The 26,700-nt window shown below is 50.0% G+C and overlaps 6 protein-coding genes and 1 pseudogene across 6 annotated transcripts; 3 read left to right on the top strand and 4 right to left on the bottom strand.

The window, feature by feature from the left end:
• Positions 1-77: 77 nt before the first annotated feature.
• SAPIO_CDS8970 (uncharacterized protein) lies at positions 78-1,024 on the top strand (the record flags this gene model as incomplete). The annotated part of the gene is made up of 2 exons (XM_016790486.1): positions 78-942; positions 1,005-1,024. 2 exons carry the CDS (start codon positions 78-80, stop codon positions 1,022-1,024), a joined length of 885 nt encoding a protein of 294 aa, XP_016639789.1.
• Positions 1,025-2,298: 1,274 nt separating this feature from the next.
• SAPIO_CDS8969 (uncharacterized protein) lies at positions 2,299-3,292 on the bottom strand (the record flags this gene model as incomplete). Its single annotated transcript, XM_016790485.1, has 2 exons — positions 2,299-2,514; positions 2,585-3,292. The coding sequence occupies 2 exons, from the start codon at positions 3,290-3,292 to the stop codon at positions 2,299-2,301; spliced, it is 924 nt and encodes a 307-aa protein (XP_016639788.1).
• A 2,676-nt stretch (positions 3,293-5,968) lies between these two features.
• On the bottom strand, positions 5,969-9,551 carry SAPIO_CDS8968 (uncharacterized protein; the record flags this gene model as incomplete). Its single annotated transcript, XM_016790484.1, has 4 exons — positions 5,969-7,968; positions 8,516-8,707; positions 9,136-9,350; positions 9,406-9,551. The coding sequence occupies 4 exons, from the start codon at positions 9,549-9,551 to the stop codon at positions 5,969-5,971; spliced, it is 2,553 nt and encodes an 850-aa protein (XP_016639787.1).
• A 2,378-nt stretch (positions 9,552-11,929) lies between these two features.
• On the bottom strand, positions 11,930-13,003 carry SAPIO_CDS8967 (Chloride peroxidase; the record flags this gene model as incomplete). The annotated part of the gene is made up of 4 exons (XM_016790483.1): positions 11,930-12,096; positions 12,163-12,434; positions 12,637-12,829; positions 12,895-13,003. 4 exons carry the CDS (start codon positions 13,001-13,003, stop codon positions 11,930-11,932), a joined length of 741 nt encoding a protein of 246 aa, XP_016639786.1.
• A 2,736-nt stretch (positions 13,004-15,739) lies between these two features.
• Positions 15,740-17,232, top strand: SAPIO_CDS8966 (uncharacterized protein; the record flags this gene model as incomplete). The annotated part of the gene is made up of 5 exons (XM_016790482.1): positions 15,740-15,777; positions 15,982-16,148; positions 16,394-16,686; positions 16,753-16,912; positions 17,024-17,232. The coding sequence occupies 5 exons, from the start codon at positions 15,740-15,742 to the stop codon at positions 17,230-17,232; spliced, it is 867 nt and encodes a 288-aa protein (XP_016639785.1).
• A 656-nt stretch (positions 17,233-17,888) lies between these two features.
• SAPIO_CDS8965 lies at positions 17,889-21,122 on the bottom strand (annotated as a pseudogene; the record flags this gene model as incomplete).
• A 706-nt stretch (positions 21,123-21,828) lies between these two features.
• Positions 21,829-24,156, top strand: SAPIO_CDS8964 (uncharacterized protein; the record flags this gene model as incomplete). The annotated part of the gene is made up of 3 exons (XM_016790481.1): positions 21,829-22,335; positions 22,560-24,026; positions 24,115-24,156. 3 exons carry the CDS (start codon positions 21,829-21,831, stop codon positions 24,154-24,156), a joined length of 2,016 nt encoding a protein of 671 aa, XP_016639784.1.
• Between the last annotated feature and the right edge of the window lie 2,544 nt (positions 24,157-26,700).

Genomic DNA, 26,700 nt, shown 5'->3' with positions numbered 1-26,700 from the left:
TGTGTACGCCCACACCCGCTTTTCGGCTCCGAAGGCTCGAGACAAGACATCAAATTATCCGAACGATACTCGACGTCATGAGCATGCTCGAAGAGAACTTGTACTGGACGCGCATGTGGATTTTGCAGGAGTTCGCCTTGGCACAGCGACAGCCGTTGTTGCTCTATGGTGGTTCTACGTTAAAATCTAGTCTAGCCTGTATTGCATGGGCTAAGAAAGATGGCGGGTTGGTTTCTGAGATGAAGCGCACGCTTCAAGAACTCGGAGAGAGTCCGCCGTCGGATTATATGACAAGCATGGAACTTGAGAAAATTCAGGACTCTGTCTCTCACTTCGGTGAGAGCGTGCGGTTCTACCACGGTGCATCTCTCCATTTGGGAACTCGAGAACAGTTCCAACAGGGCGACATGACGATGTCATGGCTCATGGTAAACACATACTGGCTAAGGTCGAGCGATGTTCGGGATAAAGTCTATGCCCTCTACTCGATGGTTCCAGACTCGTACAAGCTGCCGAAGCCAAAGTATGATGCCCCCGTAGACGATATACTACGGAGCGTCGTAGTGCGTGTCATTAAGACGGAGCGCAGTCTACGCATCTACGACTGGATTTCACCGTCTCGGCTCGAGAGTGGCTTCCCGTCATGGACACCAGATCTCAGTGACGTCGATGAATGCTACAAACGTTGGTCGTACTGTTTTTTAAGATCGTCTACATTCAGACGGGATGGTGAAGAAGCATGCGGTGGAATGCCCGCTTCCGTGAGCGTCTCCTCGGACGGGCTCGAACTCGTGGTAGGCGGCTTCGAGTTAGATCGGATCACGTCCGTTGCGGATATACCCAGTGAGGATGAACCAAGCCAATGTCCAGGACTTTGGGACTTCGTATCCAAGTTTCAGAGCATTTATGCCAAACCGAGCAAAGAGGACTTGGAGCCAGACGGTTCGGTTCGGTTCCAGTCTAGCCACTCGTATCTGGCATGCATTCTAACTGAGCTATCCCAGCTGCGAGAGGAATTGGATAGGCAGAAACCTCCGCGATTTGTCCCACATGAGATAAAGGATCTGAGATGGGCAATCCGTGTGAGGGCCGCCAGTTTGGTTCAGAGTACACTTTTCATAACGACGAAAGGCTATATAGGATTCTCATACCACAAGCATGGGGTCCGAGAAGGAGACGTCGTAGCCATATTTGGCGGGCTAGACTTTCCTCACGTTCTTAGGCCTTGGGAGGGAAAATTCAGGATGATTGGGTCAGCGTACGTCTCCGGAGTCATGGACGGCAGATTTGTGTCGGAACTTGCTAGTGACGGCGATGCTCGAACGACGGCTTTTTTGATTGCCTAGATGGCCATGCCTCAGACATAAGTTAGGATGATGATGCTAAAATAAGGCTCGTAGAGACTTCGATGCAATAACATATGAGGAAGCATATCTATCAAATGGTCCGCATTCTTTTGCGCAAAAGCGCTATAATCACTGCATACGATATAAGTCCCCCTTATTCAACAACCGATGCTATTATCTAGGGGGCCCTCGTGGGGCACTTCATTCCTAAAGATGCCACTATACACTTTGCTCAGACCCAGGAGCTAGAAGCTGAGCCCAGAAGCTAGCTCCCTGTCGTGTCCGACGATAAAGTCGGGGGAGCAGCCGAAGTTCCCGTCAGTGACCTCCTTGACGCTGTAATGCGCCGCCTATACCGTACCGATCGCCTCTTCGGCTGTTTCCTACCGCCGTGCGCACGTCACCTAGGAGGGCGGGCCGATAGGAGGATCTTCGCCTCCTGGTCCTTGTTCTGGATGCGTAGCCACCAACGAGGGAAACTGCTGGTCAGCCTTGGCAACGCTGTTTTTCCCCAAGCCAGTTAAAGCTGCTCAGACCACCCAAGGCGTTGAAAGAAGCAGACATGAGTCCTGAAAGGTTGGCACGCTCTGTGGGCTCCATGGCCTAGCTGGCTTCAGCCCCCGTAACACGCTGTTCCTCCGCCTCAGTACCGGACAACTCCATTCATCATCTTTGCACACTTGCCCCTTGCCCGGGTATAGGTGCAGCTCTGCGGCTCACCTGGAACCTAAGGGTTCGCTGTTGAGGAGGAGACCCTGCTGGACGCGCAATCCCTAGTGACGAGACGCGCAGCATACCCACTCCCTCCCCCGGGCGTTGAAATATTAGCCCTAGATAAACTGGTTCCTGACCCCACGTTATCCTTGTTTCCCGCTATCTTAAATCTTGTGTAAATCCCTCTTGGTCACTATCTATTGCCTATGCTCTTTCCTCCTAACCTCGGGTTTGAGAACTACAGCCCTCCTCGCTCGACTTCCTCCAAATACTGTAGCGAGGTCTCGTAATGCAGCTCAAACCCGTATCCATTTAGCAGCCTCTTCTCCATAACCAACCCAACGGCTCCCTCTTCGTCTTTGGTAAACTTGGCATCCGCCCACTCTGCATCTGATTCGTTCTCACCTTTAAACCGGCAGAGTGCAAAATCAATCATAAATACCTTATAGTCGTTCTCTGAAACTTTCCGGGCGAACATCTCTGTTAAGGATATAGTTGTCACCAACAACCCGGACGACAGCGACTGCTTGATCGATGATATTTTGCCATGAGGTCCGAGGAGCGTGATCTGGCATGCTCCATAGGTCAAATCCCTGGATGTACTGCAACAGGATACCCTTAATGTGCAGTAGTTCGAGCGCTTCCGGGGGGCGGTCCTTGTCTTCGCTGGTGACGTCTAGGTTTATAGGATCGAGTTCCAGCTCTAAGGTCACCGCGGCAAGAAGTTTTGGAATTAAGCGGCCCTGATATTCCTGTAGTGTACGATATACCTTTGTCTCAGTCTCGTACAACGGAAAGAGTTCATCTATGAGGAAAGCTTCGACCTGGGTCTTATCCCAATCCTCTTCCGTATCGTCCTGAAAATTCTCGATATTGTGAAGGTCATCGAGGAATTGTGGGATCGTGTCAGTTTTAAGAGCATCAAGATATTCTACCTCCACTTCACGGGTCCAGAGTTCGACCCCATTATCCTGTCGGTGCTGGATGGCAAAGCGTCGATCGAAAAGTTTCAAGAACGCGGGCGAGGAGTCAAGCAGGACCGAGCCCTCTTTATCTAGGATATCGAAGACCATATTGCAGGAGAGTGTGTGAGAATGGAGTTGGCGAATGCGCACAAAGATGGGAGACGATGGGGAGGAAAGTGCGGGGTGGGCATCATCTGCCTTGAGGACGAGTATCTGGCCAACTTGGCACTCCTCGAAGGGAGACCTTGGAGATATTCGCAAGGCCATGTCTAAGAGCCGGATGCTGGTGAATTCGGGGGAGGACTCGGTCAGGACTCAGGAATTGATAGACGTGTGAGGGAAGGGGGGGGAGCAATATTTATTTTCAACCACTCATTCAACAGCCCTGTGCAACTCGGCGACATCAAGCTATTACCATCAACAACGCTTACAAGAATTGTGTAACTGGGGAGTTTAATTAATTTATAATAGATACGAACGAGCCTAGTGTAGCGCAGTAGCACTTCGTTAAGGAGCGAGTCTACCCGATCCAGCCATTATTCGTGAAATTCGAGGAAGGTGGTGAAGTCGGGACTCTACCCGAAGCTGAAGGTCCAAGAGAACGCGATGCAAGAGACAAGAAACTTAGCCGCTCGTGTTCATCCTATCAGGCGTACATCCCCGATACCCTAGCTCTGATATAAACTTTTTTCATGGTTGGCGTCGGGTTGTCTCGTCTCTCGAGCCGCATCCTGAATTGATCGATTATTTCCAGCACCTTGTCCTTTTCGTCTGCAGTCTTGTTTACGCCGTGGATAACCAGGGAGGCAGCTACAATCGTTTGCAGCCTTCAGCCACACAATCTTTCCATCTCAGCAAGTTCGCTATTAATATCCGTTTCTCGGTTCTCCCTATATCTTGCCATCCCAACCGTCGAACTATATGCATAGAAATGGCAGCATATAACTTATAGATGAGCCAAAGATACTGTGCGTCTTCATCCGACCACTGCGAGATGAGAAGTCCAACAGTGAAATAGGAAGGCAGACAGCAGAGGACTGTCATGCATGTGAACTCCCTTGTGCGATCGCCGATCCAAAGAGAATTCTTGCCTCGTATAAGGTGGCCGTCATGTCGGGAGAATTGAACAGCAACAGGCTGTGGCCCCTCGATAACCATGAACCTGTGAATGGGGTCCGCCACGGCCACGTCAGTATTTTCCTTGTCTGCTACTTTACGTAGACGAATTTGACTCGACGGACTGCGAAGACGATTAGAAGAAGTCTGGGAAATAAGGACACAAGAGTGTAGAATCTGGCGCTAAATACAGCCTGACCCCGTGGGGGGCGGGGGCTATAACCCATCTCGCAGTGAGTTCGGATCGCTTCTCCTCATGGATGATACAACAACCGGCCAACTCCTACGACATTGGTTGAAATGGGTTTTCCAAGTGCCCTCGATCACCGTTTGCGTGGGTGACTCGCGTAGCAGCGTCCCCTTGGCTACTTGGAATCGAAGATATACGAGCCATCGTGAACTAGCTGTTCTGGCAGCGCTCAAAGTTGGCAACGACGAAGGGTACGACAGTGATCCTATGCTAGTCTGCGGCCTAGCCGTTACTCTCTGGAACGCACTGATCCGAGCTGATGGTGGCCGGGTCTTCGCCTGCTCCCATACTGCGGACCTCGATGAGGCTAATGGGACCCGGGGCTGCGCCTTGACAAACATGTACCCCATGACTGCCACGACGACGAGGGAATTCGCGGGAATACACGACGAATATTCCAACTGGAGAGCGAAAGAAGGAGGGGAACTATTGATTCCCAAGGGCAGTCCAATCTGTTACTTCTCTGAGAGAGATACAACAGAATATCGACTATATGACGACGTCATTCTTGGATGACATCCGGAAAATACCAAGAATCATCTACTGCAGAAGAGCGTCCTGGCCAAGAACAACACTCGGCTACCCCCGTACGAGCGGCTCGGGAATGGCACATTTGAATACACGGCAGTCAAGGGTGTTATCCTAATCACTACATTAGAAGATATTCACGCGGACACTTGCCGATAGTATAAAGCGGGAACGTTTTCTTCGAGAGACTTTGGGAGAGAGCGTTGGATCACGATATCACGGTGAGTAAACTACCCATGGGTTCCTGGGAAGATCGATAAGTAAATGCCACAAATGTTGAGAATTTAGGCGGGATATTTCTCGCTTGGGAATCCAAAAAAAAGCGGGAGGAATCGATACGAGGACGTTGAAGCAGATCTGCTATTTGAACCCTCTGGCTGGCATGTACTTCCACTCGGTAATTTGCATGAAGAAGAAAGCCATTTGCAAGTATATGAAAGAAGCTTTGCATATTATCTATCTAGACCCTGAACGTACCGTACGCCTTTGTCTCATCATTTTCGTGATGCCTAGAGATGCCGTCTGGCTCAGGTATCCAAGCTTCACGCAACTTCCACTGGTCAACGCCACCAATCTATTTTAATGTGGAGTAACTTTACCTCGGAACTGGGATCTGTATTGAGATTACGCATGCCTATTTTAAAACCTAGTTTAGAGATATTATCCCGGCCGCCGCTATATTTGAGAGTAAGGCTAACTGTACTTCGTAACTGAAGTGTACTTGTAAACTGTAGAGATTAAAACATCAGATATATTGGTTATGAAACCTAATCCTACGCAGCTTTCCGTCTCAGGTTTAATAAACTCAATATCATCTTCCTTGGGTTACGATATTGCTGGGCTCCGTGGCAATTGATGTAATTTTCGATGGAAAGATAGCCAATCTTTAAGGAGTTAGCCCCTGACATAGAGTTACCACTCTACCCACCTCGATAGCCCCATTGCATTGTCACCAAGATTGGAATCTCAAGAGCCCTTTGAGACAGACGGTAAGAGCCATAAAGGACCAAACTAAATTCTGCAACTTCTGAAGTGCTCGGATAAAATCATTAAGCTCTTTTCTCCTTCGCGTAACGACGAATCACTTCCGCAACAGTCCAGTGATCTCCCTTGTCTGCAAGTTCAATGGCATAATCGTAGCCAGTTTTCCCAGGCTTTGCACTCGTCACTCCAATCTTGACTAACAAATGAACCGCCTCAATGTGGCCCCAGCGAGCAGCTATATCTAACGCGCTCATTTTCTGGCCTGATCGGTTCCATCTTGCGCCTGCGTCAAGGAGTGTGGTCAAGACGTCCACCCGGCCATACCTCGAAGCAACCTCCAACGCGGTCCGTTGTAACTTGGGAGATACCGCGTTCACATCAGCGTCATTCTCAATCAGATACTGAATTAAATCAAGTTTCGCTTCTTCGCTCCGGCATGCGCATACAAGAACAGGGTCGGAATGGGGACCCGGCGCTGGAGGATTGATGTATGCCCCTCGACGAACAAGTTCGTTCACCAAATCCATATTTCCCACTAGTGCTGCCGCCTGTAAGGGCGTGCGGTAACATTCTTCGCGCCTTGGGTTGATGCTCGCGCCAGCATCAAGAAGTCGTCGCACTAACCTCACATCTGCCTTCATCAGGATGATAAAGGAGAGCGCACATTCTTTTTCTCCGCGACGATCGCAGAACTCGGTTTGGGTAACAGGGAAGTTATGATCCAGGAGCAGCCCAAACGCTCTGGGTTGCCAGGAATTAGGGTCTGGTGTATCAGAGTCGTACCACTCTTCCCAAGTCATAATAGCCAAGGTCAAAGACAGTCCATTCCAACAAGAGAAGTCGACACCTTGACGAATCATAATCTCGACTTTCTCACACTTATCCTTGGTGTCGCTCTCTAGGATTATTTCTAGGATTTCTCTGTCGGCCGGCGGTGCAATTCTGGCTCCCAAATCGAGAAGAAGCTGAAACATGGCGGCATTTGCCCTCGTGGAGGGAAACCTGCCATCTCTACCAGGCCCAAGGGCGTGGGCGAGCACTGATCGATTGTGAAGTTGGCTGTTGATAGAAACACCGTGTTTACAGAGGAGTGAAACAGCATCGGCGTTGTTACGTCGTGCCACGCAAACCAATGCGGGAACTCCATGGATGGGAATGTCAGCATCATTCATGGTGTTGATGAGGAGCTCGAGAGCACGGATCTGGTTTGTAGAAGCTGCCTGAGTAAGGGCCACCCGAAATTTTATCGTCGCGCCGGGGCAGATGAACAAAGTGAGCAATTCCAAATCTTGATCCAGAGTATCTGGTTCCATTCTTGATAGAATGCGCTCGACTGGAGGGGGGATACTTATATAGGTGGGAAAAAAGGCGCCTTCGCAGAGACGAGAGCTCATGCTTCTGCGAAATCTAACAGCGTCTGCATCAACACCAAGACTGAGCAATTCTCTCGCGGCTTTTACCCGCCGTTCAATACCCGAGAGGGTGCAGAGGAAATAGAGAGCCTTTTCTAGCATGAGATCGCGGCGGGGTCGGCAAAAGAACGATTTGGAGTTCACATAAGATTTCAATGCCTCAGGGCCGTTAACCGACGCGGAGAGAATCCCCGAGATGGTAAGATTGGGCGTGGATTCATACTTCTCGAAGCAGCTGTGGTAGAGCTCTGGGACGTTTAGATACGCCCAGTCGACATGGGATAGCTCGAAGTCCAAAGCGCTCGGGTCTTGTGGCTCAAAGCCATCCATCCTCGCAGATTTCATTGGTGCTTGAGCGTCGGCGCCAGCTTCAAATAATAATTGGATGCATGCGACTTTGTCCGACTGGTCGGCCTTCGCCATCATCACCAGCCCGAGCAGTGTGTGCCCCTTTGAGTCTCTATGGTGAGGCTCAATACCAGCATCCAAGAGGTATGATAGTAAAGAATGGTTGCAGTTATCCGCTGCGATATGAAAAGGCGCTCGTTTGAAGAGAAGGGCAGTTCGAATTTCCGCGTAGGGAGAGACACCTTGTTCGATTAACCGTCGAATAATGGAAGTGCTGTCGAAGCGGGGTGGATTGTCGACGAAGCCTGCCATTAACAAGCAACGAGAGCCGAACTTCTTGATCCATTCAGGCCGCTGAAATCCAATGTCTAGCAAGACCTCGAACAAATCGGCTCTTTTATAACGCGCCGCAGCTTTTATCAAGTTTATCCAAGACTCTCTCGCCATCAGGGGCTCTGTTTCCAGCAATGCAAGTCTCAACGACGATTTCAAATAGGTCCAGGAAGTGTACTCTTCAAATTTTTGCAAAATCTGTAGAGCATAATCCTCCCAGGAACCCCGGCGGCTGAAAAGCGCATAAAATAGCGTCTCCAATAACCGGGTTAATATATCACCAACGCCTTCCGTCCTAGCTTGGTCTCCCAGTTGCTGGGAGGTGATATCGGTCACATTGCCAAGGGTGCTTCGCGTTCCCAAGCTAGATAGTGCGGAAAGGCCGAGTCCGAACTGATCTGCATGGCTAGGTTGCCTCTCAACAGGACGTAAATGGTGTCGTTGAGGGACAATTAAGGCTTGCACTACTTCCATTAGCCAGAAGGTGCTTTGAAGTGGCATATGGATGAGGAAACATACTCAGCTGGCGGAGATCTTGTCTGAAGCAGGAGAAAGGACTATCCTTCATGAGTGCCGCGACTGCAATGACGGATATCCCAACGCTTCTCCTAGTAAAACCTCTCTGCGCCTGCCACCCAAGACCCGAGGCGGTATCCGTGTCATAGAATCTGGCGATTTCAGAGCTCAGATCCAAGAACGGCTTCTGCGAAGCTGTAAGACTTGACAATTCCCCCAAGTTACTTGACATGTCCGGTTGCATGGCAAGGGATGGAAACTGAGAAAAGTCTCCCTGGATTTCGGGAATGGTTGCAGTCATGGTTGAAAAAGTAGGATCCATCAAAGGAAGGTTCGGGGATGGGACGGCTAAAAACCCTGGATCAGGATCCCATGGCGAATATGAGATGGGGAAAGGCAGTTGAAAAGGGGGAGTAGTTATTCCCCAGAACCCATGGTTTCCCGCCAATGGCTCCCGAAAATAAACGGAATTTTCTTCTTCCATTGCGGTGGGCATCCTGGGACTTGAGTATGGAGTTCGAATCTCCACACCATTAGGAAGGGGTGATTCTTCATCTACAATAGTAGGACTTAGCACCTGATTATGGAGGAAGCACAGCTAGATGTGATATTAGTATACTTACTGATATAGCTCCCATCAAGTAGAGCCGCTTTGGCTCGAGCCCTCGTTATCTTTCTCCGTAGCTTTTGCGGCTCCATAATCTTGCCGCAAAGGAGGACTTCGGTAGGTTTCTGACCTCGCGCTTTCAGCCGCTTCTCAACGATCAACCAGTCGGAACGCTTCAGGTTTTTCCGCAGGCCCAGGAGCCTATTCAGCTTTGTTTCGTATGTGGAAATTCTGCATAATCGTCAGAACAGCAGTAGTTGGAGTACCAACCGAAGATAAAACGTACGGTGCACTAGGAAATCCGTATTCTTTTTCCATTATTGTCTTGACTTCTGTGAGCTTTTTCTTTTCCTGCACATACAGGCGGTGAAGAATGTCCTTCTTCTCAACCCATGGGTCTCCAGACAGATGCCCGGTGGTTTGAGCTTCCATGGTTGCAGGCTTTGACGCAAGGAGTCAAACCTGAAGAGGCGTCTGAGGATGAAAAAAGATAGGATGTCTTGGATGATATGGCCAACGATCTGGAGAGGACTTAGATAGGAAATGGGGTCGAGGAAATCCCGACGGTTTGTGTCTTCCTTTATAATTCATCAACAGTTTGTCAAGGCGAGGCTCTGGCTCTGTGGACTGGGTGCATGCAATGCAACCTGGAGTGATGCGTCTCGTCTTGGCAACCCGCATGCGCCACTGGACCAGATTTTGGTCCTAGATTTTGGACCGGGTTTTGGACCAGGCTTTGGCCCAGATTTTGGCCCACACCAATTTTGGATCAGATTTTGGACCACCCTCTGAGCAGCGCCCGTTTTCTCCCGGGTGCGAGAAAGCTGGGTTCTGCTAGCACTTCCGCTTCCGGTCATCACTGATTGGTGCCTAATGTGACCATGAAGAGAGTCCAAGGGGTTGACGCTCGCATCCAATGACCTTCATCAACAGCGGGGTGAAATTGATGCAGGATCTAAACAGTGGTTGAATCCAGCCTCTGGGAGACTAGACTACGACGTAAATGGCATATCCGTGCTTTTCTAGGCTCAAAACTAGAACAAGGGTTAGTGGTGATGACAGAAGCATTCGTGTTAGAGGGCATGGATAATATAAAACGGGAACACCGAGGATATGAGTTGCAAGAGTGACCTGAACAAGGCAGGGAAAACCCCGACACGCCATGAGAATAACTGGGAAATTTCGCGATAACAAGGACAACTCCAAGCGACCAACCCTACTTGCTTTCGAAGTAATCCAAAGCCCGCCCGTAAAACCCCACCGTACTCAAGAAACAAGGGGCGTCAACCAGCTCCCAGGGTACCGCATATGAACCTTCCCAATCGATCGCACCCACAACTTCATAGGTTTTGGTGATGACAATGTGGCTATGGAATAGATTGGCATGGCGGATGGGGAAGGGACCTCCTCGTGTGAAGTATTGACCGCTTTGAGCTAGATTGGCGAGTCGGGACGGGAATTGTTCGATTCCTTCAACGACTTCGTCAACTACTGAAGGCGGCAGGGCTTTTCGGAGGCAGGGGTTGTCATATGGAAATTTGTTGCTAGCGGCCAATGCCTAGATGAAGGACACCGCAGTGTCAAACGGCCCTCCGATGTGTGGGATGGGCCCCACAACGAAGCTACCATCTATGCAGCGTGTAACGGTGCCGATCCGTGGAAGGCGGCCTGAGGCAATCTGGACCTGTCCTGTGAATTAGCTTGGGAAATTAAATTCTGGCACGGCAAAGAGGTACAAAGATATACCGATGTGAAATGCAGAAAGTGGAACGCATGTCCTTTATGTGCGGTCACCATGGCGCGGGATAGCAAGTATGGCGATATTGGTGTGTCACGAGACCCCAACGGGGTCTCTCACCGCTGCAAGCTTCGTCCGCGGCAGTGTTTCCAGGCATGAACTCGAGCAAAACAAAAGCGGAGCCGGCGGGATTTGCATCGTCGAGTCCAAACGCGAAAACACAAGGGCTGTGTAACAGTGTGTTTGTCTGTGCTCTTGTCTAAATCAGATTACCGCCCGGCAATGATTTAGCTCAAACTCCAAAATAAATTAGGGGCTCCTCTCTTTATATTCAACTCTACATAACCTCCTCTTCCTCATTTTGTTATCCTTTATAGCAACGGTCGTACGAAATCCTTACTCTACTGAGTCATGCTACCATGACTTTCGAGACTTTAGATCATGAGACTAGCACACCACTCGAACTGAACTGGACCACTCGAAATGTTTCAATGAAAACTCTAGAGAATGAATGCCTTGCCCGGTCCAACTGGGAAGCTATTCTCATCATAGCCTCCCAAGCCATCAGAGACAAGCTCGCAAGTTGATCCCAGACTGCTGAGTCGGTGGCAGCTCTCTCGCGCGCGCGTCTCCTTGAATTCCAAGACGGAACCCGCTGGATTGCTTGAGGCCAGCTGCGTGAGTCAACCCCAGAGACCTCTAAGAGACTGCTCATCGAAATCGATACCACAATCTTCCTCAAAACTGAAACCAAAGCCCCGGTGCCAAAACGGCCGAACTAGCATCTGTCGGACTCCAGCTGTTGTCTATCCATTCTCTGCACTATAGGAGGGGGAGGGATACCCATTTCTCTCATTACCCACACGCATTCGCAAAGTAGATTTGCTCTTTGATGACAGTGAGCAACTTCAGCACCAGGCCCACTAACCCCGTTGGGGGGTATACATTGGGAAAACGAGGTGAGTTGAAGGCTGCCCATATATTCCGGGTATTTTTGCCCTTGCATATTTTATGAGCCGAACCTCGGTATACCGTAGCTATAATCAAATCGCTAAAGAATGGTTCTAGCCGCTCAGAAACTCGCCCCAAAATGCGAGTCTCGAACTCTCAACCCTCGGTCACTAGCAGTGATCAAGCTTGTCGCTTCCCGAATCATCCCCGCAACCTTCTGCACCCCTTCTTGTGTTACCACGTCATCTCTCCTCGACCAGCCGAGCTCTGTAGGGAAACGCTCATTCTCTATAATAATAAAGTCACTCGGTGTTAAGATAAGTAGCAAAATTCAGGAGCTATATCCAGACTTACCAAAAAAGTACTCAACGAGAGTTCTATTCACAGTACCAGCGTCCATATCGCCAAAAGCAATGATGGGAGCAGCCACCTCTCCGAGGCTAAACTCTTCCGTCATGGCGGTAAACGTATACTCGGGGTTATAGGCCCTGGATTCAATCTGGCGCGCGAGTTTGCTGTTGGCGAGCTGCTGCGCGTCGATGATGGGTTCCGTCCAGTATGCTCGCGCTTGGTCGAAGATTGTTTGGTTGAAGATGTGGTTGTTTCCAAAGAAGGCATCCGAGCGGCTGAGGTTTATGTTAGCTGCTGGTTTTGCCACATTCTATTTTGGAGGAAGGGAAACATGCCTAAGACTGGCGTCGTGTTCCAACACGTTATGTTGATTGAGATGATCACTACAGTCCAGTGCGTCAGCAAGGTCGTTACTGTCTATATTACCCTTGAAATAGTAGCTAGAAGAAATGGGGAAAAATGGGGGAAAACACGCACAGAGTGAAAAACGTAGCGTTGGGCTGTGGATTGGCGATCACCGCCATATCGAACATCAAACTTCCCAACGCAGGGTCGAAGTTCAGTGCCGCGGCTAAACCAGCGACGACAACCTCCTTCGTAAGATTCTTCCCATCATGGGGTAGAAACTTGTGGTTCGCCAAAGTATTCATCATTGGACATGGCCCTCGAACTGATATTGGATTGTTTTAGCATTGCATGTTCGTACCTTTGCTCGTTGCCTTGATGTTATCTCACAGTCATTCTCTCCAGGGGCTTCCCATTGGGAAGCAGATCCTAGAGTATTCTGGGGTATACGGAAGCCTAGGGCGGCGGTAAAGGTAGTGAAAATAATGGCGGACTTCATGTTTCCGCTTTAGTAGACAAGAAAGAGTCGAGACTGAGTAATATGATTCTGGATCGATTGGGTAACTGGGTATGAGTGGTGCCCTCAGGAAAGGCCATGAACCAAAGGACTGTCTCCATTTTCACGTAGAAGGCCTAGAATTTATAAGTTGAACAATCCAGGTCAATGGCAGTGCACAACCTTGATCCACAGTCGGTCCGGTCGACACACGGACAACGCGTTCTCTCGGTTTCGTGATAATTATTAGTCGTCATCAATGATACGGAGAATACCTGCATCATCTACTCCAGGTCTACGCGTTGGGAGGCGCATTACATTCAACTGAGTTCGATTCCAGTCGATACGCGTATTGCACGAGATCATCCATTGATATTCCTAGTTGGGGCCGATCCTGAAATCTGATCAACCCGGTTGACCGAGCTTTTTAATAAGTCTATACGCGTATTCGCACTTCGATGGTTCCACTCAACGCCTCCGGACGGGCCGCATGTCGCGTGGTTTGCCGGCATTTGATTAACACCTGCATCCATCCCACATGTTAAACCGCACTTTGTTTATTAATGAAAGGATTTGGATTGGAGAGATCTGTGCTGAGGAGAAGGGGTTTGGCTATGATTATCGCACGCCGTTGCATTGATGAATCCCAAGGCTCAGAATGGTCCCCTTTCTACTATCAACAGTGCCGGTCATATTATTTTTAGGGATCTATGGAGTTGGCAGGCTCTATAATTTCTGTCAAATATTTATTGATGTTTGATTTTTGATGACGATACATGCGGTGTCAGAAGTCGACTCGCAATGCTGGCTGGGAGTGTCCTCACCAGCATTCAGGAAAATTAGATCAATCATAACTTTCTGGAAACAGGAGGGTGTTAACAAAATTTCTTAAAGCTTCAGATAAAATTACGTCTTCTCTCTTGCCTCAACGGCCTGCAGCATCGCAGTCACCATGGGCAGTTTGCTGACATGCTACCCCCGATGCGCTTCGTAGTAATGCATTAATCGCCGTTGACATGCCATTAGCATTGGATGTAATATGTCGATTGAGCTGTAACCAAAAGTACTATAGTTACCTACCGGAAACACAGAGCTTGAAAACTGAACCACCCAGTTTCAATTACGGTGGTCTTTGCTGAGGTAGAAGTGGCGAGGAGAAATGAAATATCTAGATTTAACTACATCCATGTAGTAGTGACCAACATAAATATCAAGCGAGAATTGTTAACAAGCGAATATGAAAAGGACATACGAAAGGCATCTATAGAAGTACAACAGGAAAGTGTTCAATCCAGTCCGTATTATCAGCAACTCCTAGGCTCCAGGGATGTCGATCCCAAGGTTAATGAACATGCTAACAAGGGGCTGACAAGAAAACCCAGTCTCGTGCATCCTTCCGCTCCTTCAATTATCCTCATTTCGAGTCGCCGCCGAGTCTATCCTTCCCATATCGAGATAGAAATTCTTTAAATGTCCCGTCTTCGTGAACATGGATACTGAGAGCTCGTGTGCCCTTCGCAGTGTGGTAGCTAACGGTGATTATTTTCTCTGGATCCGATGGATCTTTGGTCGAGTGGTGTGGAGTGGAACCCCTGTTCAAGTCATCTTAGCAAGGAAAATGAGGGTAGAAGAACTGAAATGTCTTACTGGATACGTGCTTCAACGAGGACAGGGTACTAGAATTCTCGTTAGTCCGATGGGTGTATTGGGAAGGGGGGGGATAATGTGAACCTGCCTTTGCTTCCACTACCTTGCTGGCAGATTCAACCGCCGATTGGTAAGATGAAGTGAGGTTACCGAGCGGAGTAGAGCTCCGTACCGGACGCAGAGGGCAGCAGTTCCTCGAAACATAGTGCGACGATTTTGAAGGTAAAAGGCTGGGATTTAGAACAGGGAGTGAGTGTGATGGTGATGATCAGTTGACTGGAGAGCTCTGGAGAAGAACCAAGAGCTCTTTTTATAATTCTCGCTCGCAAAGTCCCGCAGCAGACAATGGTCTCAATTGCTTGTCCGTGTAAACGTGTCATTCGCTGGCCCTCGGCGGCGGATCTGAGCTCTAAGCGCCTCGAGCAGCTTCATCACCCGGTTTGATCGCGTCCACTCTATCCTACAAGGCGTGGAGCTGCGGGATGGAAGTTGGCTCTCATACAACTACTTAGAGAGCCAACAAGTGGTGTAGGAGGGCCACTTCTGCTCCGCCTCGTTTGGTGGACACTGGGCGCTTCGTGATGCTCGAACTTAGCGGTTTAATCCACGATCTGCCCACATCCGACCTCCCTCGTCCAACGACCAACACCGAAAGTGCATGTACTGATTGGCCGACACTGACACTCATGCTGCGACGAGGGCGATCGCTCAGCGACCACCAACCAATCGTTTATTTTTAGGACTCAGGAGGATCAAATACCCTTGAACCGGGTTGAAGACTCTGATTGGACAGCATTGGGATAGGTCTCATCCAAGAGCACAGATGACTAATCCCGGAACATGAAAGGCAATCCATCCAGTCCACTTCCCTCCATTCCCGTTTGGACGAGGATCAAATAGAGCAGAAGACGAAGGTAGCACTTGAGTGCTGAGCCAATTCCGCTGCTCAACCTTCCCGCCATCATGAAGGTCTGGTTACGGGCGCCGGTTCGACAATATTTTATATCCCGGTCCTTTCTTCCTCGCCGTATAATACCTGCAACATACCAGCCAAAACTCCGCCGATTCTTTGGGAATTCATCCTGCCTCAGCATGGAGCCGAGCTTCGAGGCCGTGTCAAATGACCAGAAGTTTGAAGAGGAAGACGTTCCGGGCTATGTGGAAAATAATTTTTACCCTGTTTCCCTAGGGGAAGTTTTTTCTTCCAGATATAGGATAGTTTGCAAGTTAGGATTCGGGATTGGGTCAACAATATGGCTCTCTAGAGACTTGAGGTATGCGAATCTCAATGGTAACAGTTTTGCAGAGATACGTATTAAAGACTGATTTCTTAGGTCGGGCGCTTATGTTGCTATCAAAGTCTGCACTAGGGAGCAGGAAGATGACTTCAACAACCAAGCGAAGAATGAGATTGCCGTGTGCCGCGTCCTCCAGGCTGGAGACGATCAACACATCGGGAAGAATTTTGTCCGTCTCCTCAAGGATAGTTTCGTTGTTGAGGGTCCGCATGGCAAGCACCAGTGTCTGGTATACGATCCCCTGGGAATAAGTTTCACTAAATTCCGCAGCCGGATGCCTGACAGTCGTCTGCCTCTGGACCTCTTCAAGCGGTCTTTTCAACTAATTCTCCTTGGCGTTGACTACGTGCACGAAGCTGGCGTAGTGCACACTGGTGTGTATTCATTACTGAGCCTCGTTCTCCCTTTCCAGTGTTGGAATTTCCATAGTTAATGATTCACCCTCTAGACATCTCTCCCAACAACATCTTGACGGGTGTTACGGACCCAAGCCTCTTCTCTGAGCTTGAAGAAGCCGAGACGAACCACCCCGCCCCGCGGAAAGTACTCGAAAGTCGCGTCATATACGGCTCAAGAACCCTACCAATTACCAATGGTCCTCCAGTGCTCTCAGATTTTGGAAGTGCACGGATCGGCGCCGTCCATAGGGGCGATGTTATGCCCGACTTCTACAGAGCTCCGGAAGTGATCCTAGGCATGGAATGGGGTTCCAAGATTGACATTTGGGCTGCAGGTGTTATGGTGAGTGCCAGTTTCATTTGTGAGCGAATTTCTCGTGTTGTAACGGTATCCTAACTCTGGGTGTAGATGTGGGACCTCTTCCAAGGCTGCCGATTGTTCTTCGGCCTCAAGAACGGTGTAGTGGATGACGAACAGCATCTAGCCGAGATGGTAGCTCTCCTAGGTCCCCCTCCGAAAAGCTTCCTTGAAAGAAGTGAAGCATGTAAAAAATACTGGGACTCGGAAGGTATGCTGAGCCCTGAACCTTCAATGTCATCTATCCACCGCTTCTATTCCCGCCCCTCGTCATCTGTCATCTCAAAATTCTCCGAACCAAACTAACCCAGGCTATACGTAGGTAACTGGATCGCTAGCACTCCGATTCCCGATGTCACCCTTGAGATGCGGGAGAGGTATCTTGAGGGTGTAGAACATGACAGGTTCATTGAGTTTGCAAGGGGTATTCTGCAGTGGTTGCCGGAAGACCGCCCTACTGCTATCCAGATTGTCGAAAGCGACTATCTAATGGAGCTGCATAGAACCTCAGCTGAGTCTAAATTAGAATAGGTTAGGTGGGCGTTTGCGGATATGTATTCTTGTACTATATTCTAGGACCCAACGGAGCTATTTTCTAGGTATTTTATCCCTCGGCTTGTCCTTAGTATCAACGCTCTCATCCTGGAGATCATGATTCACCCATGGGTCGCGGACATTGGACGTAAACACAAAGACAGCCACTTCGACGTTACGGGAGATTCTAAATATATCAGTGATAGGCCTAAATCATAAATCGTGCTGGGAATGTTGACTGATTCATAATATTGGCGTACTTCTGTTTTCCCTCCTCGCCACTTTGTCATCTTGACGAGTGTGTCCCATTCCTTGGATTCATTCGATTGATCCCCTCATTACTTATTTGAATCGACTCTCCAGCACATCTACCGAGCAATCTCTGTTCTTCAGTGTTGTTTATTTCTTCTTCTTTTTTTTTTTTTTTTTTTTTTCAAGGGAAAGAAAAAAAAGGTTACGTCTGAAATGGTCGCAAGTGTTGAGGCTTAGCCTTTACGAAGGGCTGCCATATCTTGCCATTGATATCACAAACAGCGCTATCTCATGCACATCAGCGTGCATCTGGTAGAAGAGAAACAAAATCTCTATATTGCACACCAGAAAAAACCGCCTAAGCCGACGGGAAAGGCTGGGAAAAGGTAAGCCATCATAAATCACTCGCTCTCACTATCCTCAACCACCTTCCTCCCTCTCCCCCTCTGCGTCAGACTCACGATCCCCTCATCACTCTCTGGAGCATCAGGCACAACACCTACAAGATCATCGTCATCATCCGAATCTACAGCCCATATTTTGTCTTTCAACGCTTCTTCTCCCTCGCCACGCCCCCTAGTTTTTGTTGTTCTTCCATTCCTTCTCGGCCCGTTATGTGTCCCTGGTAGTTTCGTAGATCTAGCGTTGACGAGCTGGCTAAGCGAGGGCATGTTGTCATCTTCATCGTCATCGCTCCCGACTAAACCGGCTCCGTCCAAGTCATCATCCTTTTCGCGGGAGTGTGTGTCGCGACTTTTCGTCGACTTGTTGCTCTTCCTTCGCGCAGCAGGAGGAGTCTCGAGCTCAATCTCAGAATCCGACACAATAAAGTCCAACAAATCCGCCCCATCGTCACCGTAAGATCCCCCAATTTCCTCTTCAGAGTCACACGTGTCGCCCTCGTTTTCGAGATTCCGCGCGTAGGTGTGCTTCCCGGCATTCTTCTTCTTCGGCTTCTTCCTCTTTAGTCGGCCGGGTTCATCGGGAGTTGAAGGTTCCTCTTCGTCAGACGGCAAAGGATCATCCGACAGCCGACGCCGTTTCCTTCTTGTATTCGTTTCTTCCACATCCAGTCCTTCATCCTGGGAGAAGTCTAGTAGCTCTGCAGAGGCGTCTCGCTCGTCCGAGGAGTCAACTAGCTCCTTCATGGGTGTATGTTGGTACCGCGGGGGGTCCAGCGGCGGATACTCCTCCTCCGTCTCCTTCACGACCCGATTCAATAGCCTCACCACCCTTTTCGTATAGCGCCCATGCCTAAGATGCATCGTCGGTCTCAGCGTCCGCTGCGACTCGGGGTACTTGCTCATCTCCACAAAAACGTCCTGATCGTGTTCGCCATGCACGAGCTGGTACGTGTTTCGAAACCCCCTCTGCTGCTCCTTCGTAAGCGTTATCTTCGCCAAGGCTGGTATATCTTCGATGAAATCCGTCTCGACCGGTTCCGGCGTCTTCTGCTTCTTCGGCCGAGAACTGGCAGGCTGTTTTCCTATCTCGGACGCTTTCATGAAACCGGTAATGACGCCATCTGGCATATGGAATTTCTTCGGTGGCTTCTTCTTTTTCGGGACTCGTGACTTCTTTGGCTCGGGCAGGCCTTGTATTTGCGTATTCTCCAAAGGAATCTCAATTATGCGTTTGTCGACGGCTGGCATCGTACCTCGGGGTACGATCCTCGTAGAGAGGTCGAAGCGGAAATTGAAGCGGCTCCCCTCGCAAATGAGCTTCTGCATAGCCGCATACGAATCCTTAGACTTTGCATAGTTATCCTCTTCTTTGCCGCGCATGAGCAGGAGGATGATTCTTCCGGCTCGCTTACGACCGGTGCGGCCCATGCGCTGGAGCATTCGGATCGGCGATGCCGATGCGTCGTAGCAGATGATGAGGTCGACCTGGCCAATGTCGAGGCCTTCTTCTCCAATAGAAGTGGCTACTAGGACGTTGAACTTGCCCGCCCGGAAATCCTCAATGGTCTGAATCTGCTGCGCCTGCTTCATACCCTCCGATCTCTTGGAATCGGCCTGTCCGACGAAAACGTTGGCCCGTATCATGGGCCGGTGCAGGTTCAAAATCCGCACAATCTCATCGGCGCTATCTCGGTACTCACTAAACACAATCACTTTGGTTGAAGCCTGCGTAGAGTGGTCCATGAAGTGGTTGAGAATCCTGTCCGCGAGCACGCTAAGTTTGGGGTGGCCGACAAAATCTGGCGTCTTGAGCCACCGATCGATCGTGTCCATCATTTCCACGAAGTGTTTATCCTTAACGATTGCCGTTCGGTACTTGGAGCCGTTCTTACCCTTAGCTTCTACTTCGCTTCTAAATGTGAACATGTTTTCGTAAAAGGGTTTTATTCCGTGAAAGTTGAGGAGCTTGATAGAGTGCGCAATGCTAGTGAGGACGGCAAAGACTGCTCGCATCATGCTTTGGAGGCCTTGGTTTGCATGTCGACCTGGACCAGAGAACCATTCCTTCTGGGTCTTTAGCAGGCCAAAAGTCGTGAGGGCCATGGGATCGCGGCCCCAGTAGATGTTCTGCTGGGATAGCTTGTCGACGAGGGGTTTGAGGGTGAGGCTGAAAAGTTCCCGCACCCGATTGATCTCATCGGACGGATCGAGAACTTCTTCTTCAATTTCTCTGCGGTGGACGTATTGACGGATGTCGAGGGACTCCTCTGTGCGAATCTCGACGTGGGAAATGCCGAGGTTGTCGATAACTTCTTGGACCGTCTCGACCTTGGAGCCTGGGGTGGCTGTCAGGGCCAGGACTCTGATGCTCTTCGAGAATCGCCTAATGAATTTAATCACTTTAGCATAGGCGTATTCGCCCACGGCTCGATGCGCCTCATCAACCACAAGAAGTACGATATTCTTGGGGTCGGCGTATCCGTTCGACAGGTCGTTCTGCAGCGTTTGCGGCGTCATGAAAAAAACCCGCTTCGACTGCCATTCCTCTACTCTCAGCCCCGGAGATATCTCGCCGGTGAGCAGCGTCGTATCCGATCGCGGAATGCCAACGAGATTGAAACAGGCGTCGACCTGCTGTGAAACCAGCGGCTTCGTTGGAGCGACAAAGACAATCTGCGCCTTTTTCGTCCAACGGTAAAAGTTGAGCATTACAGTCGCAGCAATAAACGTCTTTCCCAGACCGGTAGGTAATGCGACGAGGGTGTTGTTGAAAAGGCTGTTCTTCACTATGCTGTACTGATAATCTCGAATGGCGCCAAGGTTCATCGGATAGACCCATGTCCTGAGAGCCTCGTCGTCAAGCTCATGGTGGGTCGGTGCCTCCCGATTGCCGTCGCTGCGATACGCCCCAGGAGACGCCGATTGCAACTCGCTCGCTTCGTCATCCTGAACAGTGTCGCCAAAAAGGGTCGCCTGGCGAAGGATCTGACCCTGTCGCGACTGAGCCCCGCCCTGCTGTCTCGGGATGGAAATCTGCCGCTGTAATGTCCTTGCCGGCCGATTCTGGGGCGGGTCAGCGGTTTGGCGTGTCGGTTGTGGTACCCCTGAAGGGGAAAGTTGCGCATCTGCTGTGGACGAGGACGGTTCCGAGCTCCGTTGTATCAGAACTTCGTCCGCAGCAAGCAACAGGTCGTCGTCGTCCAGGTCATCGTCGAAGAAATCGTCTACCATGGCGACCCTGGTCAAGTTCCAAAGCGAGGAACTAAGAGTAAGGTCTCAACCCTGTATTATCTGAACCATATTTATGATGGATGGCACGACCGAGGGGCACACGTTCCGTCGCGTCTGTTGAACTTTGGTTGTCGCAGCTGCACGCGTTGAGCAGATCGAAGGTGCCGGGTACACGAAAAGGTCGCTTTATCACGTGATAATCGGATGACGTGATGGCGGTACGACAACAGATGCTGGCAGCCTGATTGGTCATGTGAGCTTGATTACAAACTTGGCAGCAACCAATTGGTACATATTATTTCCTGACTTAGGCAGAAGCCAGCCCCATGCATGATTACCTACTTGGTCCTTCCTTCCTTGTCTTTGTGCCATTGGGTGTCCCGCGACAAGTTCATCTTCGCGTCATTGAATCGTTTCGAACTTGGCCTTGTTCCATCTCTTTGACAACAAACAGTCCACTATAAAGCTGGGAATCTCTCGGACTGAAGCAAAAGAGGCCAACCCAAGCCCACGCCGTTTCCTCCATTCCCTGCCTCGCGCTCCTACATCCCCACCTGCTTGCCTTGGGAAAATAAAAAAAATACCAAAAAAAAAAACCTTTCTTCTTTTCCTTTCGCCAGTCCTCTCCCTCCGTCCCATGCAACTTGGGTGAGACTACCACCAGGCCTCGTTTTACTCGATTCCTCTACCCTTCAAAACTTTCGCAATGGGTCCTCCGCGAGGTCCTCGTGGTGGCTCTGCCGCCCGCCCCTCCCGAAACGTCGCCGGCGCTCGCACGACCGATCGTGGTGGAATCCAGAAGCGACGAGCTGCAGGCCCCCGCACCGATATGGATGGGGATCTCGATATGGATGGCGAAGGCCGACGCGCGAAGAGACCAGCGGTTGGAGACGCAAAGACTTCTCGACCTACCCGAGCCGGCCGCGGCGGCCGCGGTTCAGCTGCAGCACCTCCCAGGATGCCCAGCAAGCAGGCCCAGATCATCGCTCGCCATCTCAACGGCGGTGGTCCACTAGCATCTCGCATCGCCAACGTTACCACCCGATCTCAGAGGACTCCTCCCACACTCGTGTGGTTGCGGGTGAAGGGCTTGAAGGAAAGCAAGGCTGCGACGAACCCTGGCGGAGGAGTCAAGGACCTACTACACTTCCTCGAAAGGAAGGCCACATCCCTAGCGAACCGAACATCCAACCGACCGGTAGCTATTAAACAGGTGAGTTACCTCCTCCCGGACGAGGAGAATCGGGGGAGGTTCGAAAGCGATGCCGATGGTCCAAACTCGCCCTGTGTGGCCACGAAACTCCTCCAACGCGAGTCGACAAGAACTACCATACCGGCTGCTTGAGCCTCTTTCGCAGCCCGATTAGAATTATTTATCCCCTGTTTCCCCCCCAAACCCCTCTTTGCCTTACTAACGTGAAACGAAAAAAACTTCAGCATCGCGAACAAGGTGAATTCATTCTAGTTGCCGCTACCAAGGAAGACTCGGAGGAACTCCTCAAGGTCAACACTTTCACTTTCGCAGGAGCCGCCTTATCGGTGACAATCGATGAGCAGCAAGGTCCAAAGGAGGCAGAGACGTCTGCGGACGCGAAATTGCTTCGTGATCACCTGCAGTCCATACTCAGCAACCGCTATGCCGGTGCTGCCAAGCTTCTCAAGCTTGACTCTTTGAGCTCAGACCCCGCCATCGTGCAGGCCGGTCTGCTCGCCAGCTCTGAGCGAGCTGAGAAGATGTTCAAGGCTCTCATGAGAGTCTGCGATGACTTGTTCAAAACCCGAAAGGAAAAGAGCGAGGCCATCGAGAGCATCAGCGTTGCCAACAACAGCATTGACAACGTAAACCAAGTCGCCGTTCTCGGCGATACATTCCCTGATCTCCTAAACCTAGACCTCAGTGGGAATAAAATCCCCAACATCGACGGTCTACTTGCCTTGAAGGGAAGGTTCAAACGCCTTCGAGCGCTCTACGTCGCCAACAACCCGATCGAGACCAACCAGCCGGACTACAAAACCACCATGCTTGAGTGGTTCCCCAGCCTCCAGGACCTTAACGGTATCCAAGTCCGCACGCCTGAGCAAGCCGCCGCGGCACAAGCAGCCCTGTTGCCGAAGCCCTTCCCTCAAGGCGGACCCGATTTCCGCGACGCAAACAACATTGGTGAGAGTTTCCTACTGGACTTCTACACCAACTACGACAACCACCGTCCCGAGCTTGTCACCAAGTACTACGATGACCAGAGCAATTTCTCGCTCGCTGTCGACACTGAGTCTGCCCGCGATCCCAACCAGCCTCCACCCTTGCCGTGGGCAGCCTACCTCAAGTTCTCACGAAATCTCACCAAGATCACACACCCACCCGCTCGTATCCAACGACTTTTCAAAGGGGCCGCTGTCATCTCAGAGCTTTGGAAGACCCTTCCCGCTACCAAGCACCCCGATCTGAAGCAGGAAGTGAGCAAGTACATTATGGACTGTCACCCGCTTCCCGGCCTTGCCGACCCGACTGGCCAGGTCAAGCGCGGCGTCGATGGCCTGATCATTACCATTCACGGCGAGTTTGACGAATTTGATCAGAAATCTGGATCGACCGGTAAGCGAAGCTTTTCGCGCACTTTCATCCTCGGACCCGGCATTCCCGGAAAGAACCCCATCCGCGTCGTAAGCGACATGTTCTCTCTCAGGGCATACAACCCCTTGCCAAACATTTTCGCGGCCCCCGCCCCCTCCCCCGCGACTGCCGAGGCTGCCGTCACTGCCGAGCAGCAACAACAGCGAGCCGCCATGGTTGCGGAGCTCTGTAAACAAAGTGGCATGACTCCCCAGTATGCGGAGCTCTGCCTTTCTGATCCTTCTGTCAACTGGGACTTCCAGAAGGCCGTGGCCATCTTCAATGAAAGAAAGGTAAGGATACATCATTCCCTTGTTTCAACCCCTTGGATGCACAAGGCATCTTTTTCTTTATTAGATTCACAGCTAACATTTTGCGCAGACCAACCTCCCACCTGATGCATTTGCAACCCGGAGTAGCTAGGAAGCTCTCCATCAAGTGCAAAGAAACATGGTGGATGTGAATGGAGTCCGGAAAGGCAACCAGAACACCATGCAGCAGTCACTCAAGATGTGATGGCACTTCAACACAGAAGGCTGGTTATCTGAACCAGATCCCCTTCAAGAACACAAAAAAAAAAAAACCAAACAAAAAAAAATCGCAATGAAATATGCCAAACAGGATGGATACAAATAGGCATTTTCAGGAGGACAGAGAAACAGGGAGGTCTAGTTGTTTCCCCAAACTACGTCACAGAGTGGTCTTGGTCTCTTTTTTGCCGATAGACTCCATTTGTCTTTTTTCGTTCTCCTTTTACTCATACAAGCGACTGGCGTCTTTTTGGAGGAATGGGGAGGGGTTTGTTTTTCAAAACGTTTGTTTTATGACGAGGCATGTTAGAGTACAACAGACGTCGAACAATGCATTAGGACAGGGAGTTCCAGGTGGTTCTTTTTTCAAGTTTTCGAGTAAACCGTATTGATGAAAGGGTGAAAATCAAATAACAGACCTTCCCTCCGTCTTGAAGAGTGAAAACGTGGGCTTTACGCGTGTGTTTCTTGCTGAGAAGTTGTGCCCCCTCCCCTTTAGATAGATTGGACACTAAATGGCATTATCTGAAATCAATATTTGGCTCGAAGTAGTGATCGAATTGCAAGTGAATATGAAATGAAACATTGTCCCCAAGGACAATGGGAGGAATGTAATTCCAGAGTTTGCAGCGGCGAGTGTATCTCCGTTCACGAGGCAGAGGACTACAGCCGGACGTACGGCGGGTGGAAAGCTCTCGGGAACAAGTGATCGCAATCCCGTATCAGAAAGCAGCATTTTGTGAAGGACAAGATTGCACTCTACGCTTTTGGTCATGTCACACGGAAGAACACAACATGAAGTGTCACCTTCAAAATCTCAATCCATTAACTCCAACTAATCTACCAAACCCGTCCCCACCCCCATCCAATCCAATCCATCACCACTCTCTATGCGCATCAACCTATTCGCAGAAGAGGTCAGTACAGCTCTAAACCTCACATAAACCAAATCTCATAAACCTAGAAAGAAATCGAGAAATAGAAAAAAAAACTTTCAGAAACCAAATTCAAAGCACAACACCCCCCACCACACCCCCCTTTCCCACCACGCCCAACCGTTCCCCCGAACCCCATCAGCATATGACGATACGACGGAAAGCCCAGGAACGAATCAAGCGCGGCGAAGAAAGGAGTAAAAAGTAATGGCACACAAAGTCAAGACGGATTGGACCTCTTGGGGAGGAGTCTCAGACGGCTCTTCCTATACTTTTGGTGGTTTGGGGTCTCATCATCGTTTTTTCGCTGTATACGGATATGTTCCCTCGGGGCATATAAAGTGGGGAGGTGAGGCAATTCGTAACGTACCCTGTAGGATTCATGGCATATCGGACGGTGTGGATGGTGGAGGCGAGAAGGAGTTGGGGCGGAAGAGTTGGGATTGAAGAGGAGAGAGAAAGGTGAGGTTGGAAGTTGTGGTGGGAATTTTGCAGAAATTTTAGGTTGGTTTATCACTGCAAAATTTGCCAGCTGGCATACTCGAAGCCAGCTGCCTTTACAATTTTCTTACCCAGACAGAGGAAGATCATCTCACAAGCTCGAGATCAGCGCAGGTGTGTAAACGGACGTAACGGTGTAGGCTTCTTAATCTCGTCTGCTCTACGGATGCTCGGCGATTCATTTTGCCATGAGTTAAGCGACCAGCTACGATGACTACTATCTACATGAGGAGAAGAAGATAATGCACCCGTCTTCTCTCCAGTCCGAACACTGAGTGTCTTCGAGACTTACGAACGAGCACCAGAGACAACGCTACTTTTCTATACATCACGAGGCGCGATTTATGTGACTGCTTTTCTCTCCAAATTCTCAAGTCTTATTCAAAAAAATGAGAAAACTGTCTAGAAAAAAAAAATCAAATCCAATCGATTCCATCGATAATAGAGTCGCCATTAAACCCAGGGTCTTCCCAAGGCGAGGAGAAGAATCAAGTTTCTCCAGTCCCGTTTGCCAGACCCTTCTCCCCCACGCATGTTCTTGTCTTCAATCCCCCTTTTCTTTTTCTTCCCGTTGTCAATGTCCAATCTGACCCTCCTATCCACAAGAAAACAAAAACAAGGAAGACCACTCGCAAGAACAACCGAGAGTAGAGACACACAACATAAAGAGATAAATAAAACACCACGAGAAGTCTGATCAACTAGAGAAAAACAAGATGTAAAGCAGATAGGCGGTAACGCTCTTGATTCTTTTGTTCCATCTTCTTGCTTCGGGTTGGCTCTTTTTTTTGGGTTTGTTTGTTTGTTTGTTCTGGAGTTGATACATGAAACATGACGGAGAGGGGACAGAAATGCAAGTCCGAAATTAAAAGGTGAAAAGGAGATGACAAGAATCGTTTCCCTGGCACTATCCCACTGTTTGGAGTTATCCTGTCGCCATACCCGCCCTCGGAAGAGGAAGGAGGGTAGAAGAAGAAAATAAAAAAAAAAAAACGCATCAT

The sequence above is a fragment of the Scedosporium apiospermum genome (assembly GCF_000732125.1).
Source record: "Scedosporium apiospermum strain IHEM 14462 chromosome Unknown SEQ_SAPIO_0132, whole genome shotgun sequence".
In the NCBI taxonomy this organism is placed as follows: domain Eukaryota; kingdom Fungi; phylum Ascomycota; class Sordariomycetes; order Microascales; family Microascaceae; genus Scedosporium; species Scedosporium apiospermum.
Note: the sequence above shows the minus strand (reverse complement) of the source record. Positions and strands in the feature narration are given on the sequence as shown.